Here is a 16,132-nt window from a genome sequence, read left to right as displayed (position 1 = left end):
GTTAGGTGTCTACATTGAGACAGTGGGACTTTAATTTAGAGAGTTTCTGAGCGTTTCTGACTCCAGTGTCAGTCAAATGGAGCTGTGTGTTCTCAGATATCAGCTGCTTTCAGAGGGAAACAAGGATATTGTGTAGTATTAAGTATTGTATATAATTGCATACAGTATAGAAAGGAGTACAAAAAGGACAAATTATTTGTTTTACTTAGATGCAAATGAATGCTATAAACTTATTAATAAAAGCATTTATATTTTGAAACAAAGAAAAAATAATTAAAAATAGCAACAGTTCAGTTAAACATGGAATTAATATGCCATTACAAGACATAAAACCTTGTGAATTTTGTTATTCTCAGTAAATTAGAAAATAATTCCAAATCTCATGATGCTTTTCTTATTCACCTTCAGAACACAAAACCAACAGATTTATTTACTCTACCAATAAATCTTAACCTCAGATTCCCGAAGATTTTGGTTTTGAAACTGAGGAACTGAGGAAATCAGTTCTGTGGGGTTCCTATTTGGACCATCATTCCACAGTGTCTGCATTGGATGTCTGAGCAGCTGACTATGGATCTTGAATTTCATGCTGGCTGATAGGCACCAAAATGTTTTGACAGCCTAAGCTTTTATGAAACTTAATCAAGAGATGTTTATTATCCCTGTGTTTCCACTTTTAACATTTTTTGCTGCCCTGCAGAGCTAAATTTCTTTTTAGAAACCATTAGAAACCAACTTTTTAGAAAACCAGCTTTTTAGAAACCAACTCTTTATGTTCATGTTCATGTTCCCTTGTCACTGTATTTTGTGCAAAACATTCTTCACTCTACAGTCAAGGTTTCTAGTTTTCCAATTATCCAAAGTCTTTCAAACTAGTTAACTACAACAGTTAATGAAAATTAAGAATTATATATTGTAAATGGCTGGTCTGATGCACAAAACAAATAAAGCCTCATGTATTGCACAACGGAGCCAGCACAGCTGCTGAAAAGACAGAAAAATATTTCTTCCTGTCCTCTGTCAACACCATAAACCATTTCTGCAAGACCTATAAACAGTCTCCTTTGATTTTATGCATAATTTTATGGCACACTCATTATCTAAACATAAACAACTTGGAAGAAATATGAATGTGATATTTTCAAACTTATTTAACATCCATTTTATACTGCTTCCATTCCATTCTCCTCTGCTTTTCAATGTGTAGAAGGCCAAAGCTAAGCACTTTTGAAGTTGTAAATGACAGAAAGGAGTGCAAAACCCAAGTTCTTCAGTTGAGTAGAAAAAACTGCCCTTTTAAAGAAAACATTCAGGAAATTAGCATGTTCTCAATGAGAGTGAAGAACAGAAGTCAATAAACTGGTACAAAGAATACATTAGTAAACTGTCAGAGGAATATTTGGGGAATGGTATTTATGAAAGCTAGTGCAAAAGAAATAAGCAATATTAATGTCCAAGCACAGAGGTGATAAAAACTACCAGCTGTACATGTGTTATAGCTGAAAAGTGTATACACTCAACAGCACACACATAACTGGAGGCCAAGAGCAGCAATTTCTGAAATTTTTACTCTAACAGTCTAACTTACCGGATGAATATACATGTTTCTATCTAATTTAACTTATACTACATTTCCAAAAGCAAAAAAAAAATTGAATGCCCCTATGAAACTATGGCCCTGCCTATACTATGATATATAGCATTAACCAAAAAAATTAGCTAGTTTAACAAGAAATTGGTGCTACGGGTAGATTGCACTCCGCAGTGAGAGTTGTGTATGCTGCAAAAAGAACAACACTAATATTAATGAAATGTTTACATACTGAAAGTTGTCCAGACAAGAACTGTGGAACATCCCTTAACATGCCAGGACTCATAGGAGAAGTCACTGAAATAGAAGGTCGGTCCATTTTTTGAGATTCAAATGAACTAGAACCTGTAATAATAAATAAAATTATTTTAAAAATAGTAGCACTTACATATTTTTTCATAATGTTCTTCAAAGAAAAATTGGACAAATATAACTAAATATACAATAAAGTTGTAATATCACTTTTTTATCTATGTAAAATTACTAAACAATGGTACTTTATCTTTTGGTGCTTGGATATAACCAAAAGATATCCAAGTTTTATACAGCTGCAAAATGTCATCTGAAGCAAATAGTGGAAAATAGTTTATTCAGATATTTCCAACTGCAATTATATCAGTAAATTGAAGGCCCAAAATTCCTAAATAATAAATACTTTCTGTGGTCAAAGGAATTCAGTCTTCTGAAGAGCACTTATTATTTTGTACAATCAGACTAATTTTTAATCAGGCTTTTACAAACCCATCAAGGTGCACGTAATGCTTTTTGTGCATTTTGTTTCAAATCTACAAGGTTTGAAAACTGTCAGATGACAAGTTTTGACATGTAAAACATAAAGTAAAAAAGAAATGTATTTTTATAAATACAAAAGACATTCCACATCTCACAAAACATAAAATGGATTCTATTTTAAGACTTGGCAGATCAGTGAAAAGTTACTGGAGGAGTTTTTCATATTATTATAATTAGTTTATTCCACTGCATTTATTCATGGCTACTATTACAAAAGAGTTCTAAGACAATGATAAAAAAAATAACTACAGGCTGGAATCCATCCTATCAGATCTAAGCCAAAGAAAAGTTATTTTTCCCCACATTGAATGCTGCTTTAGCTGATTTAAAGAGTGCTGAATGGTTCTAATAAAGCAGAAGTATTCTGATTTCAAAGTAGTTCTCTTTCAGGTCATAAATTTAGAAGATTTCATCCCTGTTTTTTGTTTACAGGATTTAATTGAAATTCAAGACAATAAAATTCAAAATTATTACTAATGTTCTTGTATATGAGTTAACATTATGTTTTCCTGTTCAATAAAAAATGGCCAAAGCTTTATAACAAAATATCATACCTAAATCAAAATATCCTGACTTTGGATAGATAAAGCAGTAAGATGACTTATTGAGACAAACACAGACAAAGAGACGAGAGCTATACAGACTGTAGATGACATTTTTCAATCTATTTGTGCTTACATAAAAGAGAGAGAAGATTTTCCTACCCCACAATTGAAACTTACTGGACTCCAGCTGTGCATGTGTGCTGTCAGGTATTCTGGGAATGTCCCTGAAATCAGGAAAATTGAGACAAGCTGATCCTTTATCTAACAAGCATATTCAAAATTCAACCACACTATAACAGTTCTCAAGCCACCATGGAATGCCTCAGTAAAAGTGTATAATCTCCCCTCTGCCCCCAGCCATGGGGAAAGTTTATCTTTTACCCAGTATTAATTATTTCAGTTATAAACTAAAATCTACAGAACAAGTGGTTTGGTGAATGCAGGAGAGAGGCTGCACAGTCACAAGTAAAATAATTCAGTAAATTATAAAAAAAAAACATTCTCAGAGTTAATGGTAGACTGAAATTGTTAGTAGACTATTATGACATTATATATTATTTATTGGGCTCTCATTCAAGCATACTAGACTGCCAACAATGGTTATTCCAACATCCTTTACTGTCCTTGAACCTCAAATTTGGCCAAGCTTACCTTCTCCATGAATAAATAAGATGAGCAATTTCATTTGGCAAAACTGCATACTTGCATATACATGAGACATTGTATTACCTGTATTAAATTGTGTGTACAGTTATGTAATTTCACAGCACTTTGTCACCATGACTAAGCACCTCATTATGCCCACCCACCCCCGAGAGGAACACATTCTTCCTAGGGGGTGCAAACATTATTGTATGCTAATAAAAACTATCAATATGCTAATAAATCATTTTGGAGGTATTTGAGCAAAACCAAGCAAGATGAAGAGCTTCAGCCGTGAGTCACAGCAAGAACAATATATAAAATCATGATGGGTGTTTCAGTGTGGTTGGTTTCTTCAGGGCTGCACTGGATGTCAGTGCTCAGGTGCTGGCAATGGGGACAGTGGGGCAGCCCCAGTGAGGAGAGGCTGAGGCTGCCCCACACCAGAGAAAGCTGACTCCAGCCACTTCCAGTCAGCTCCAACAGCCCCACCACGGGGCACAGCTGAGCCCATCAGCCAAGGTGGTGTGAGAGAGAAGAGTAAGGAAAAATAACGAATAGGAGAAACAGTCCTGCAGACACCAAGGTCAGAGAAGAAGGAGAAGAAGGAGGACGGATCACAACTCCATTCCCAATGCCCCCCACACCGCTCTGGGGGGGGTGGGGAGGGGGTAGAAAATCCAGGAACAAAGGAGTGAAGTTGGGCCTGGGAAGAAGGTGGGTAAGAGGAAGGTGGTTTTACTTTTGTTTTTACTTCTCACTATCTTAGTCTGTTATTAATTCCTGATAAATTAAATTAATATTCCCCAAGTTGAGTCTGGTTTGCCCATGATGGTAATTGCTAAGTGATGTCCCTGTCTTTATCTTGACCCATGAGATTTTCTGTCTTATTTTCTCTTTGTGTTCTGCTGAGGACAGGGAGGGAGAGAACAGCTGGGTGGGCATCTTGTGGCCAGCCAAGGTCACCCCACCACAAAGATATGTGAAAAGTTAAAAATGCTTTCAGTGATACCTACTGTCTCACACAATGAAAAGTCTTCCATATACAACTAAAACTTATCTAGTTCCTTCAAACGTTTTCAAGAGTAACTAGAAAGATTGCTTTGCTGAACAGACTAAGGAGTCTTTCCAAGTGAATTGATGCACAGTGCCCAGTAATTCAAATTAGTCAGAAGGCATGCAACTGGTGTAACTGCTCAAGGTAGACATGAAAAAAATCACTGTCTCTGTTGTTAGTAAGCAGAAATTGCCAGAAATTTACAAGGGCTATTGAAGAAGTAAACATTTAAGTTTGCATATTTAATACCTGTAAAATTTATAAAGGCACACAATACTTGCCTATTTACTCAAAATTACACTTCTGAACCTAGGATCTAATTTTTAAAAAGTATTTCTATCACAGAAGTTGAGAAGAATGTCTTGAGAATATGTATCGTTTTGAACAGATTTAATATGAGTTTTCTGTAGACAGCTAAAACAATAAAGTTGAAAACTTTGAACACTATCATTTGTGTTCCTAAAGCATACTGATTCCAGTATTTCACAGTAGTGTGAATGGTATTTCTTACAAGGAACTCTAATTGAGATAAACAAATGCAGGAGAAGCAGAGGTACTATCAAGCACTTCTTTACATTTTTAAATATGTTCCATTGCCAGCAGAATGTATAGAGTAATTAATAAAACACAATGCATCGTTCCTTCCAAATTCAAAACTGTAGCGGCTATGAAAATAACACACTTTTTTAAAAAAAATCAATTTTTATTTTAAGATAGAAAAAGGGATAAATTGCATGCCATAATTATATGATTTTTTTAAAGGAGCTTTCCTTTATATTTTCCTATATCAGCTTATCTTGCTGTCTTTAATTCTTACAGCAGTCGGCCCATGGCAAAATAAAGAACTAACAATCATGTCTACTGGAATTTGGTTTGGTATTCAGAATATCAGGCGATAAGAAAAGATTCACTCTCTCAACTAATTTAATTGCTAGTAACTGAAGATTTCTGGCACAAGTTAGTCCAATGCCATGAGACCACCAAGACTCTCTTTATAAATAATAGGATATACCTCAATGCAAAAGTGAAATTCGTCAAGTGGGCATCAATTATTCTAATCAAAACACTCATCACTTCATACATTGGGTAAATCTGAATTTCTAATGATATAAACATGTAGAAACTTTAATCCTGGGTCAGACAGGGACTATGGTATTCTGATTCTACACAGACCTATGGTGTTACATTTCCTTGGGCAAGCATAAGGTATTAATTTCTATAATCCATTTGATTATGACCAGGAATCTTCTAAACTAAGAAGATAATATGGTGTTTCCAGTTCATCAACTCAGATGTCATGAAAAGCATTTCTGTAGTTCTATTGTTAATTTAAAAATCCAAATAGTTACACACATCTAACGTGAATCTAAAATCTTGCTGACTTGCAGAAAGTATTCATCACTGAGACTTCAGTTATGAATCAATTTAGAGTAGTAACTAGAGTTTTGGAAGTGAAAACCTTCTTTTACATCGACTGCAAAAAGACACTGAGAATCAAGTACGCAAAACAACTCTTCTAGTCCTGTTATGGCTCAGAATGTGGAAGCATTTAATTCTGAAGAAGGAGTACTGAAAGCTCACATAGTTTTCTTTAAGGAATTATATATGAGCCATACTAATGACAGTAAGTGGAACACAGTGTAACATAACAGAAGACATGATGGTAAGGAAGATAAAGAACAGACAGTAAATATAAAAGCACAAGCAAGAATACAGGAAGTTTCACAAAAAAAAGAGTACATAATTTTACATATTATATAAAAATCAAGAGTCAAGTCATTAATCAAGAATTACAACAATAAAGAGCATAACCACAGTTTCAGGGCCACTATAAGTTGGATCACCGACTAAAAAAACACAGAAGGGGACCTATTTTTGAACATATTAGCAGATAATGCATAGGACTCTCTCAGACGATAGAGTTTCACAACAGCTCTTTCAACTTACAGACAAGATCTATAATTCTAGCTATGCTTTTGGTTTAAAGAATTTTGCATACAGTTATACTATTTACAACATTTATGAATCTGTTTGATATGCTTTCCCCAGAAAGTTAAATTTAGCAAAATTTCTATCATATATAAAATAAAAATTTACAAAATTACTTACCCTATTGGTCTTGAAACGACAAGCTCCACTTGCGGCTCAGGTTTGGATTCTAAAATGATGTTATACACCTCCTCAAAGGTGGCTCCTTGTAGCAGCCTTCCATTCCATTCTAATACTTCATCACCTATAAATTCCATAATAACACTGCTTAGGACGTCAGATGTGAACTGTCAGTTTACTGAATTGTGAAACCTGTATTATAGAACAAGTTTGGAGTACTTCATACAGGAAAATCCCGAGTATTAAAGGTTTTATGCTGCTCAGCTTCAAATATGTGAATTTCAGTGAAACAATCATCAGTAGGGCCCCTATTGAATTAGATATAGCTCTTACTCCTGTTGGTAATTCCGGCTTAGAAGAAACCCCAACATGCTCTTTAGAAACTCTAATCTTTAAAACAGCATATCTCATCAATTTACTGTTTTGAAGATCCATTTATCTCTACAAGTTTAGTATTTAAGGTTCAAACAGTTCTCATGTTAATAGTTTATGTTTCTTGCACATTCTCCAGTCTAGAAAACCATGGGTTGTGTGTGGCAATAGAAGCATTTTCTTAGGTAAGCTGCTTCTGTTGGTGCATTTGTAATAGCTTGGTTTGCTCTAAATGAAATATACACCACAAAACAACTGGGCAGAACATCAGTGGAATATTAATTTGAGTATAAAAATATGAATAAAAATGTTAAAATATGATTTTGAACAACAGGAGAATTTATATATTTCACAAAAGCAGTAATGCCAATAGCCTAGTAACCAAATGTTGGGTTGAATTCTGCAGCAGTTCATCGCACCCATTTAACATAATTTCACATTTAATTAAAATCACTCACTTATTATCAACTTTAGAAAAGCAACTCAGCAGTATAGATCTATAGTAGATACATACCTGGTCTAAGATGCCCCACTGTATCAGCTAAGCTTCCTTTTTTAACTTTGGTGATAAATGCACAGAGTCGACCTGATTCAGTCATCTTTCCTCCTACTACCTGTTTCAAAGAGAAAGTAGTTCCACAGAATGAAAATTACTTTAAATAACTTAAATGTTCTGGCAACAGAAAGAAAAATTCAATTTCCTTCATTTTCAGGTAGCCCAGGTAAGACAGATACACTTGAAAAAAACACCACAGGATTTTAGCCATGACAGGCTATGTTTGTACCTATTCTGGCTATTTGTGTAACTTAAACATAACACAAATACTGAATGTTAAAGTTTAAACTTTAGCAAATACAGGTATAGTATTTCACTGTATTATATATTACCACTCCAAAAATGTAAGCTATTGGTCATTAGCCTGCTTGCTTTAACGCTTTTTAGCTGGAAATAGACATGGTAACATAAAAGAACTCATGATGTTCACACTAGCAATCAAACATCTCTATCAATTAATCAAATCCACTTTGGCTGGGCAAGTCAGATGAAAATACTTGTCACAGCGAAGATTTCTCTACAGGAAACTTCAACAGGTTTCAATCTTAATATTTATCTCAGAATCAGTAGATTCAAATATCAGAGTTGGTTATAACTGCATAATCTTCAAATTCTTAATATTTCTTAACATTCTTCATACTGGGAATTAAAAATTGTAATACTATATGCAGTTTAGGTTACCCTCAAATATGTAAATACTTGAAAATTCAGTTCAGGATTAACTGTCTAAAATCACTCAGTGGCACTGTTAATCTCTTCTCCTGCATTTTCTGACATTAAGATAATAACACAAATACCTAAAGTGACGCTTAACTGCCTTGTCCACCGACTCAAAATACAGAATTTGTCAATTAAATAAAAAATTCAAAGATTTCAAAACATGTTAGCATATACTATAAGTAAATATACTGATTTCATCCCTATCTACAGCGTATGACTATAACAGTCTGTGTATTCAACGCAAAGAGTGCCATGCTTGATGGAGAATGGAGAATTAATCAAACTTCATCATGATTTCTCACAAAAACTATGTTGATTCAAAATAAACGTTTATTTCTTTTACTGTGCATAATTCATTCTCATTGGACTAGTATTGCTCAAACTGCAAATAATGTCACACAAAAATGAAATCAAGATATGAGCTAGCAATAGCTCCATAATGTGTTCAAAGAGTTGTGCATCTTGAAAAAGGTGCAAACACATTACATATACAAGAAATACTAATTAATTTCTTGTCTTGTGTATTTAAACTGTAGCAAATCAAACAATCAGATTTCTCTCCTCTTTTGGGGAACAGAAGTTATATTTATGGTGCAGTGCTCAATACTGAAGAAAGCAGAGAGGGCTTGGCTTGCCCAGCAAGGATGCAATTAGTACCTTGCAGAGCAGATATTCTCAGTAAACTTGTGAAAACACTTCCAGTCATTCTGCAAAACTACTCTTTGTAACAGAATATAAAATGTCTCTATATTACAACTTTGATAATGGTAAGACATTATAGATATCATTATACATGAACCGTGCAATATAAGAATATTTTCATTATAAAGGTAGCTAGTTTAACCAGGAGAGGTGTTAGCTCCAAATTTTTTTTTTTTACCAACCTTTAGTCCAAGCATTGCTCCTGAGTCTCTAGGCACACTTCCATCTTTTAGTCGTTTATTTAACAAAATCCGACCAATGAGACGATCTCCATCTTTGGACGGTTGCCAAGTTACCGGATGCTATCATATGGTGTTGATGGAAAATACAGTGAATAAGATTTCATAGAAAATATTTCAGTAATACTTTTCATTTTCTGATAAAATTTTAAACTGCCATGGAAGTATTATGATTACACTAATGTTTCATGTAATAGAATGACAGAAAACTGTGCTGGAAAATATTTATTAGGACATATAATCCACACAATGTATTTTAATATTTAATAACATTATCTATTTTACACAATCCAATTTGTAAATATCTAGAACAATCTCTGCATCTTGATTAGACAGATGTAGACAGCTACATATAGTTATCTACATGCAATGACAATCCCTCCTGAGAACTGACAAAAACAAATGTAGAGGTCTAGTATAACAGTAACATCGAAAAAGAACTTTAATGTAAAATACAAATTTGATGCAAGATATGTTTTCTTTTTCTGCTATTCCAGATATGTCTGTTTTCTCTAAAACTGAAAAACTTTTTCAGTGTTTTACTTTCTTTCAGTAGCAGAATATTAAAAAATATAGAATACATTTTTTTAATTTTTAAAAAAATAAACAAATAAAGGATATGTTAAAACGTATAGTCATTACTCTATTTAAATGTACTCTTGCTTTCCTTCTTTTTTCTAATTGCTTCACATATGAAGCATAGTTAGAGTGAACGTTATTACTTCATAACTATACAGGGGCACAGTGATGCTTGTATATTAGCATAATTAATAAAATTTTAATATTTTATTTTTGTGTAATCATATCACTTCTTTACAGATAAATACCATTTCATGCTCTATTTCATGCAAAATTAGCAGGCACAGACGAATCTGCTCCCATTACAACTAATAACTCTAAAAAGATTTATCATAATCTCCACCAAACAGAAAGCAAAAATAAAAAATACCAAAGCAGATGGCAAAGCCTTTAATTCTGCACAATACTGCACAAAAATGGCATGGCAACAAAACAAAAGAACAACCATGACAGTGAAAGGGAAAAAAGAAAAACAACTTTTCTGTGCAGAGAGACCCAATTTTCTCCCTTTTTCACCTGGGGTTTAAACTATTAATTTAATTTCAGCCCCAGGAGTTTGAACATAGTAAATCAAATAAGCCAATCAGTAGAATCCTTATTGTTAATCACTTTATACTTGAAGTAATAAAATGATATTCTATTATGCAACCGTAAGAACAACATTTCTTTATGCCTCTTAATTTTTTTCTTAGGCTGCCAAACGGTAAAAGCTGCAAGCATGCAGAGACTTTTCATTTGTTTTTCTTTTCTGCACCTTTAGAAATGCTACATTGTCTCTAGAAACACCCTATCTTTTATTTTATGCACTATTTTAATGAGTGACAGAGAGCAAACAAAGACCAAATGAGCAGGTTAAAATGCAGGCTCCGTAATCTCAGTACCTTCTCGCTATGGCTATGTTCCTCGTTTAGAGTTGTGCTACTACACGTATCTACCCCAGAGTCTTTTATCTGGGGCTCAGACCATTCCAAGTCCTCTTCCAAAGAGTGGCCACCAAAGCACACCATTTTCTTTTGCCTCTCGGATAAGGTGTTAGAATCCGACAAAACTGCCTGCTCACTAGTTTTTCTTTTTCCCCTTTGACTCTCCCCTAAAGGTGTGGGATAAAAAAAAAAAAAAAAAGATACAAAAAAGAAAACATGCAAAGGTGTAAATAAAACAAAGGAAACATGAAATTATAAAGAAATCTAAATGGTAAGGCTCCACATGTCTCACCAAAGACATTGGGGATGCCTCACTGCTATGCCAAGACGTATGGTCCAACCAGTTGTAATCCATGTCTCCTGTGAGAGTCAGACAGACAAGATAGTGCAGTAAAGGAAAGGTGAAAGAAAGGACAGACAAAGATACAGTAAAATCATAAAGACTTCTGATTATCCTATTTGATTCATGACCTCTCCTAGCAGGACTTCCAAAATGCTTCCAAGGAAAGGTTAAGGCTTGAACAATGGGATATGCTGAATGGCATGCAGCAAGGAAGAAGGTACATTTGTGTGTGTCTGCGTCTGCATAAAATTATGTACAACGTACAGCATCATTGCTTCAGAGTTTTCAACTGTTCCTATAAAATTGATAACAGTAAATTAAATAAAAAGGCAAATTGTATTGTATTCCTAACAGAATTTTCAGAAAGGAAAGCATTTGAATATGGTGCCATCATAATCTAAAGAAAAGGGTTTGTCCTAAGGAACGCATTTCTTTGCTTGTCTAACATAAACTAGTATTTACTCTAGTGACTTCAATAAAATACTTAAAACAGCTGTACAGTAGATGGTGTTTTAAGGAAGGTTAAGAGGTCTGTTAAATATGATAGATTGATAAGACAAACAAATATAGAAAATATTTTTAGAATAAAAAGCATATTAACTTTGCCTGAATTTCCTAGATAAATGTCTACTGGTTAAATATCAGGAAGAATTCTAGTAAGCACGGGTATCACATAACTGAGAATAAATATGTAGGGTTTTGACAAAATATATATGTATATTTTATAGAATCAGAATTTAACCTGTATGGTAGACATATGGTAGAAAGAAAGGCTTAAAAAAACATTTCAAAGGAAAGATCTAAATCAACTCTGCTGTCCGTAGAACTAGAGAGTGACTCATGTATTTTAATAAAACATTCTCTTTTATGTAGGTACTTCAAAGTGGAAATTATGCCCACACTTTTTGCATTAAGATATTTCCCTCTTTTTTTTCCTGACCAGTGTTACTACATATTATGTGAAAAATATTTTGTTACTACATGCTACATAATATTTTGATACTATTGTACGCCAGAAAATTCTATCAAATTTCATGAGCCAAAGACTGTCAAACAAAGTAGTTCTGCTCTTTTTAGTACAAACCACAAATGATATTTTTCTGTTTCCATTAGTTCAGATCCTGCTTTGACATTGCTCAGTTTAGTAATCTGAAGCTATATCAATAAATTGGTAACAGGTGTAAACATAGTCTACATACTTCTCTAGAAAACTTTACAGAGATGATCTGAAGATAATGCCCCATTTTTATGAGCTACCAAATGCCAATAGATGCTTTAAAAAAATAAAATACAGTCTTCTCAGAGAGATACTACATACAATGAGAAATATGTTCTCTTTTACTTGTTTTCTCCTAGTGTCTAGACATGCATACGCTATATGGAAAAATAAACAAGTCTTATTTCCATTTTAAAGAAGGAAAATTATGGAATACAAAGGTTTTATTTACAAAACGGAACTTTCAACTTAGTCCCTTACATTTTTCAGAAACATTATAGAATATTAAGTATTATTTTCTTACATAAAACAGTGGGAAGGGACCCCATGAAATTATTTTGAAGCTTTATTTCATTCATATTTTCTAAGTAATAAATGGGCCTATTGTAAATATATTAACTGTGTTTCTTGATTCTTGAAAAGAACATAACATTATAAAATGGGAAATCCTCACCAAAACTGCTTTCTGATGACAGTTAACATCTTGACTACATTACAGATAAAAGTGTGGCTATCCTTCTAGTGGGAAAATAAATATTCTTCTGAAAGCTAATAACATTTTGCAAAAGGCACTTCTGGTGTGGAATTTCCAGTGCTGTCTTACCTGTCTCCAAAGGCATTGCTTCAGAGGAACTGAGTGAAATCATCAGTGAGCTCATGAAAATCTAGACTTTACTGCACAAATATGCATTTAGAGATACCAGAAGATGGCAGGAGTTTCAGTGTACATTTTGCCTATTTTACAAATACGGGTTTTAAAATATTTTTTAAAATTGATCTCAGGTAAGGAAAACTCACTAAATTGCAGTAATGATGACTTCTTACTGAATCCAGTTCCTCTTTCTGAGAAATGTTGTATTTACATTGAAATGACTAAATTTAAACATAGAGATCTATGATTAGGCATTAAGAATCCATTACTCGAAATTAATGGCCATTTTTTATGGTTTTAAAATTCTCAGCAACAATCTCAACTAGCACTCATAATCCAAAAGCAGCCATCAGATAGGCATCCAGGAGAATAGCTATTATATCCTTGGTATTCTACATAGCATAGTGAACACAGCACTTTACCTGCAATCTATGAAACCCATCATGGCATTCCTATCAAACTGAATTTTCACTTGTATGTTTACATAGAAAACAACTTGTTATAAAGAGGAAAATAAGTTATGGAAAAGACGAGGCCCCTGTGACGTACTGACCATGGACATATTCCCACCACAAATGTGTATTTATCTAGTCACCAAAAACTGGTCCAGTCTTCACTTGCTACTTGCATGTCCAAAATATGTGCATATAAACAGACAGAAATTAAATTAGCTTTGCAGCAACTGTACTTTCCAACATAGATGTCCTCTACATACATAACTTCATCCTATAGGTGTTAATATCAGCAAATGTTGAGCAGTGTTGGACTCTAACAGTCCAGTGTATATAAATCCACATTTGAAGCATAAACAGACTTTCACTTAGAGAAAAAAAACTCTAGTTCCTTCTCCTTAATAGACCTATCCAAAATAGGTGATATTATTGATATTGCATTTTAAGTTATTGAGAGTGATAAAATTATTAAGAGTAATAACTTAAAATTTTAAAAACCTTCCCAATATACAGTAAAAATAAAATACATTTGTTATTTTCCTACTATAGAACTTCAAATTTCTGTCTGCTTTGGGGGAAAAAAAATCTCTTATGGGAAGTCCTTTTACCTCTTTTTAGAGAAATTTTACTAATATAATTGACTTTGATTTCTTCTACCCAAACTTTGGATGCTTATTGTACAGATCTGTACATCTGAAACAATCAGACTATGTTCCTTTTCACTGAAGGAAAACTATACTTTTGACCTGTTTTAGATGTGTGGTACTACTAGGTGAGATAAATCATACCTTCATCATACCCAAAAAGTCTTATGTCTCCTCCACTGCTTATAGAAGAGGTCTCAGTGGCTCATTCAGATGCTCATCACCCTTTAGCTAGGAGGATACTATTACTCTAAATTACTGCTTTGACACAGTCTCAGCTATTTGTTTACATATCCAAGAAAATACCAAAATCAGCACAGAAAGGATTCCAGACGCATAGAAGTTCTCATAGAAGGCAAGTCTAACAGACTGATTTTATACAATTAGAAATACCAAATACTTCTCTTAATATCTCATGTCAAAAGATCCAGTTAATCTTTATCAAATGAGAAGCCCTGAACTTAAATCTGCAGAGAAACACATGCCTCGTCGAGCCTGTTGCCTTATCAAAGCACTCACACTTCTTGCTCTACAATTTTCTCGTCTCCTTTTCAGTCAAGGTACAGAAAGCTGACATACTTTGTGACTTAGTTGTGTCTCACAGTAAACAACAATTACTCTAAAATTAAAATGATAAGAAAATAAGCAACAACTCCAACCAATGGCTGTCTTGTTTATACCTGTATTCTTTTTTCTATTAAAAAATGTAGCTATGTTTCTCAAAAATTATCATAGAAATCATAAATGACAAAGCCCTCGTAGATCATCAAGATTTTGCCCTTTATACTGCATCAAGTAATCTAAATGACAGGTCTAAATATTATAAAGCTAAGTAAATGCAATCAAGTTTTTATTAATTAAATATTTAAACTTCTAAAAATATACCCAGGATGACTGTCTGGAGTCCCCATAGCATATCACATTTCTATGAGAAACATGTATTGCTTAGTACACCCGCAGCTTTTTGAGGTACAATTAATTACTTGATAAAATCACTGGACATAAATTTTTCAGTGCAAGTTCTGTAAATATTAAAATCTTGACTGGGTAAATGATTTGTGAAATCTTGCTAAATTGAAAGTAATACATGTAAGACAATGCTTTGTTTCTTTACAAGAAAAACTGCTAAACCAAAATCTTTCCATATCAAAGACAGTGCAGTTTTAATTCTGACTACCAGAGAATCCACTTGCTGGTCTCTTAGATATTTTTTTTACACAATAACAGATGCTTTATTATTCAGAATATGTGCATTTAGGGCGTGCAGCAGCAATTACTCCAAAAAAAATATTACCTCATTGATAAATTGTTTAGGCTATAATATCAAATCCATCTTTCATGGAAAAGGGAACTGATATATTACTAAGTAAGTGAGACATAATCTTAGCTAATGGCATTGTAAGAGCATTCAGATGCCTTATGAGCTCAGGAGTACAGCAGGATGTGAGAAGGGACATATGTGAGGTCTGCTCTTATTAATGTCAGTGAGCTCTATGCATATATGGAAAGCTTGCATGGACAAATCAGGTTTGGGGGGAAATCACATCAGTGACCTAACCTTTCTGTATAAATGGCGTTAATCTGAAATCTTTGTAACCTTACCTATGTTTAGTTTTCTTTAGCCAAAACCAAATAGGCAGAGGAAAAGCTTCTCTTCTCCTCCACCCAGGAACACGCAGCAATGGGAACTCCCCATAGCAATGACAGCGTATACTTAAAATAATTCCATTCCATTTCCATTGCCCTTTTATTTTAATGTTTGAGTACATATTTTTTTTTCTTCTTAGAATAGCTTTTGCCAGAAATACGTTACTTTTAAAAGACATTAGGTAATGTAAATCTAATATACACAGTGTGTGTCTATGCTTTCTTGAGTGTTGCCTAAATTCATGGTAAACTCCAAAGCCTTTTGTCTTCCAAACAGTTTAGACATAAGACGCTTAATTTAATTGGCCATTCTACTTGCAAAGTCACTTGAGATACTCTAAGTTGCTTAAA

The 16,132-nt window shown here is 33.7% G+C and overlaps 1 protein-coding gene across 50 annotated transcripts in view; it reads right to left on the bottom strand.

Annotated features, from left to right (window-relative positions):
* Positions 1 to 16,132, bottom strand: part of RIMS2 (regulating synaptic membrane exocytosis 2) — a 465,641-nt gene that overhangs the window by 214,242 nt on the left and 235,267 nt on the right. For 46 of the 50 annotated variants that reach the window (XM_069854512.1, XM_069854460.1, XM_069854466.1 and 43 more), the window contains 6 exons: positions 10,786 to 10,994; positions 9,269 to 9,388; positions 7,623 to 7,722; positions 6,737 to 6,860; positions 3,106 to 3,152; positions 1,824 to 1,936 (listed from right to left, as the gene is read on the bottom strand). In XM_069854512.1, coding sequence (XP_069710613.1) covers positions 1,824 to 1,936; positions 3,106 to 3,152; positions 6,737 to 6,860; positions 7,623 to 7,722; positions 9,269 to 9,388; positions 10,786 to 10,994 — 713 coding nt within the window. Of the gene's footprint in view, positions 1 to 1,823; positions 1,937 to 3,105; positions 3,153 to 6,736; positions 6,861 to 7,622; positions 7,723 to 9,268; positions 9,389 to 10,785; positions 10,995 to 11,119; positions 11,188 to 16,132 lie in introns of all 50 variants that reach the window. The other 4 variants (XM_069854488.1, XM_069854498.1, XM_069854505.1 and 1 more) reach the window with 1 other exon arrangement.

This window comes from Phaenicophaeus curvirostris, chromosome 3 (assembly GCF_032191515.1).
Source record: "Phaenicophaeus curvirostris isolate KB17595 chromosome 3, BPBGC_Pcur_1.0, whole genome shotgun sequence".
Taxonomy (NCBI): Eukaryota; Metazoa; Chordata; class Aves; order Cuculiformes; family Cuculidae; genus Phaenicophaeus; species Phaenicophaeus curvirostris.
The sequence above is the reverse complement of the archived record's forward strand: the minus strand, read 5'-3'. Positions and strand labels throughout refer to the sequence as shown.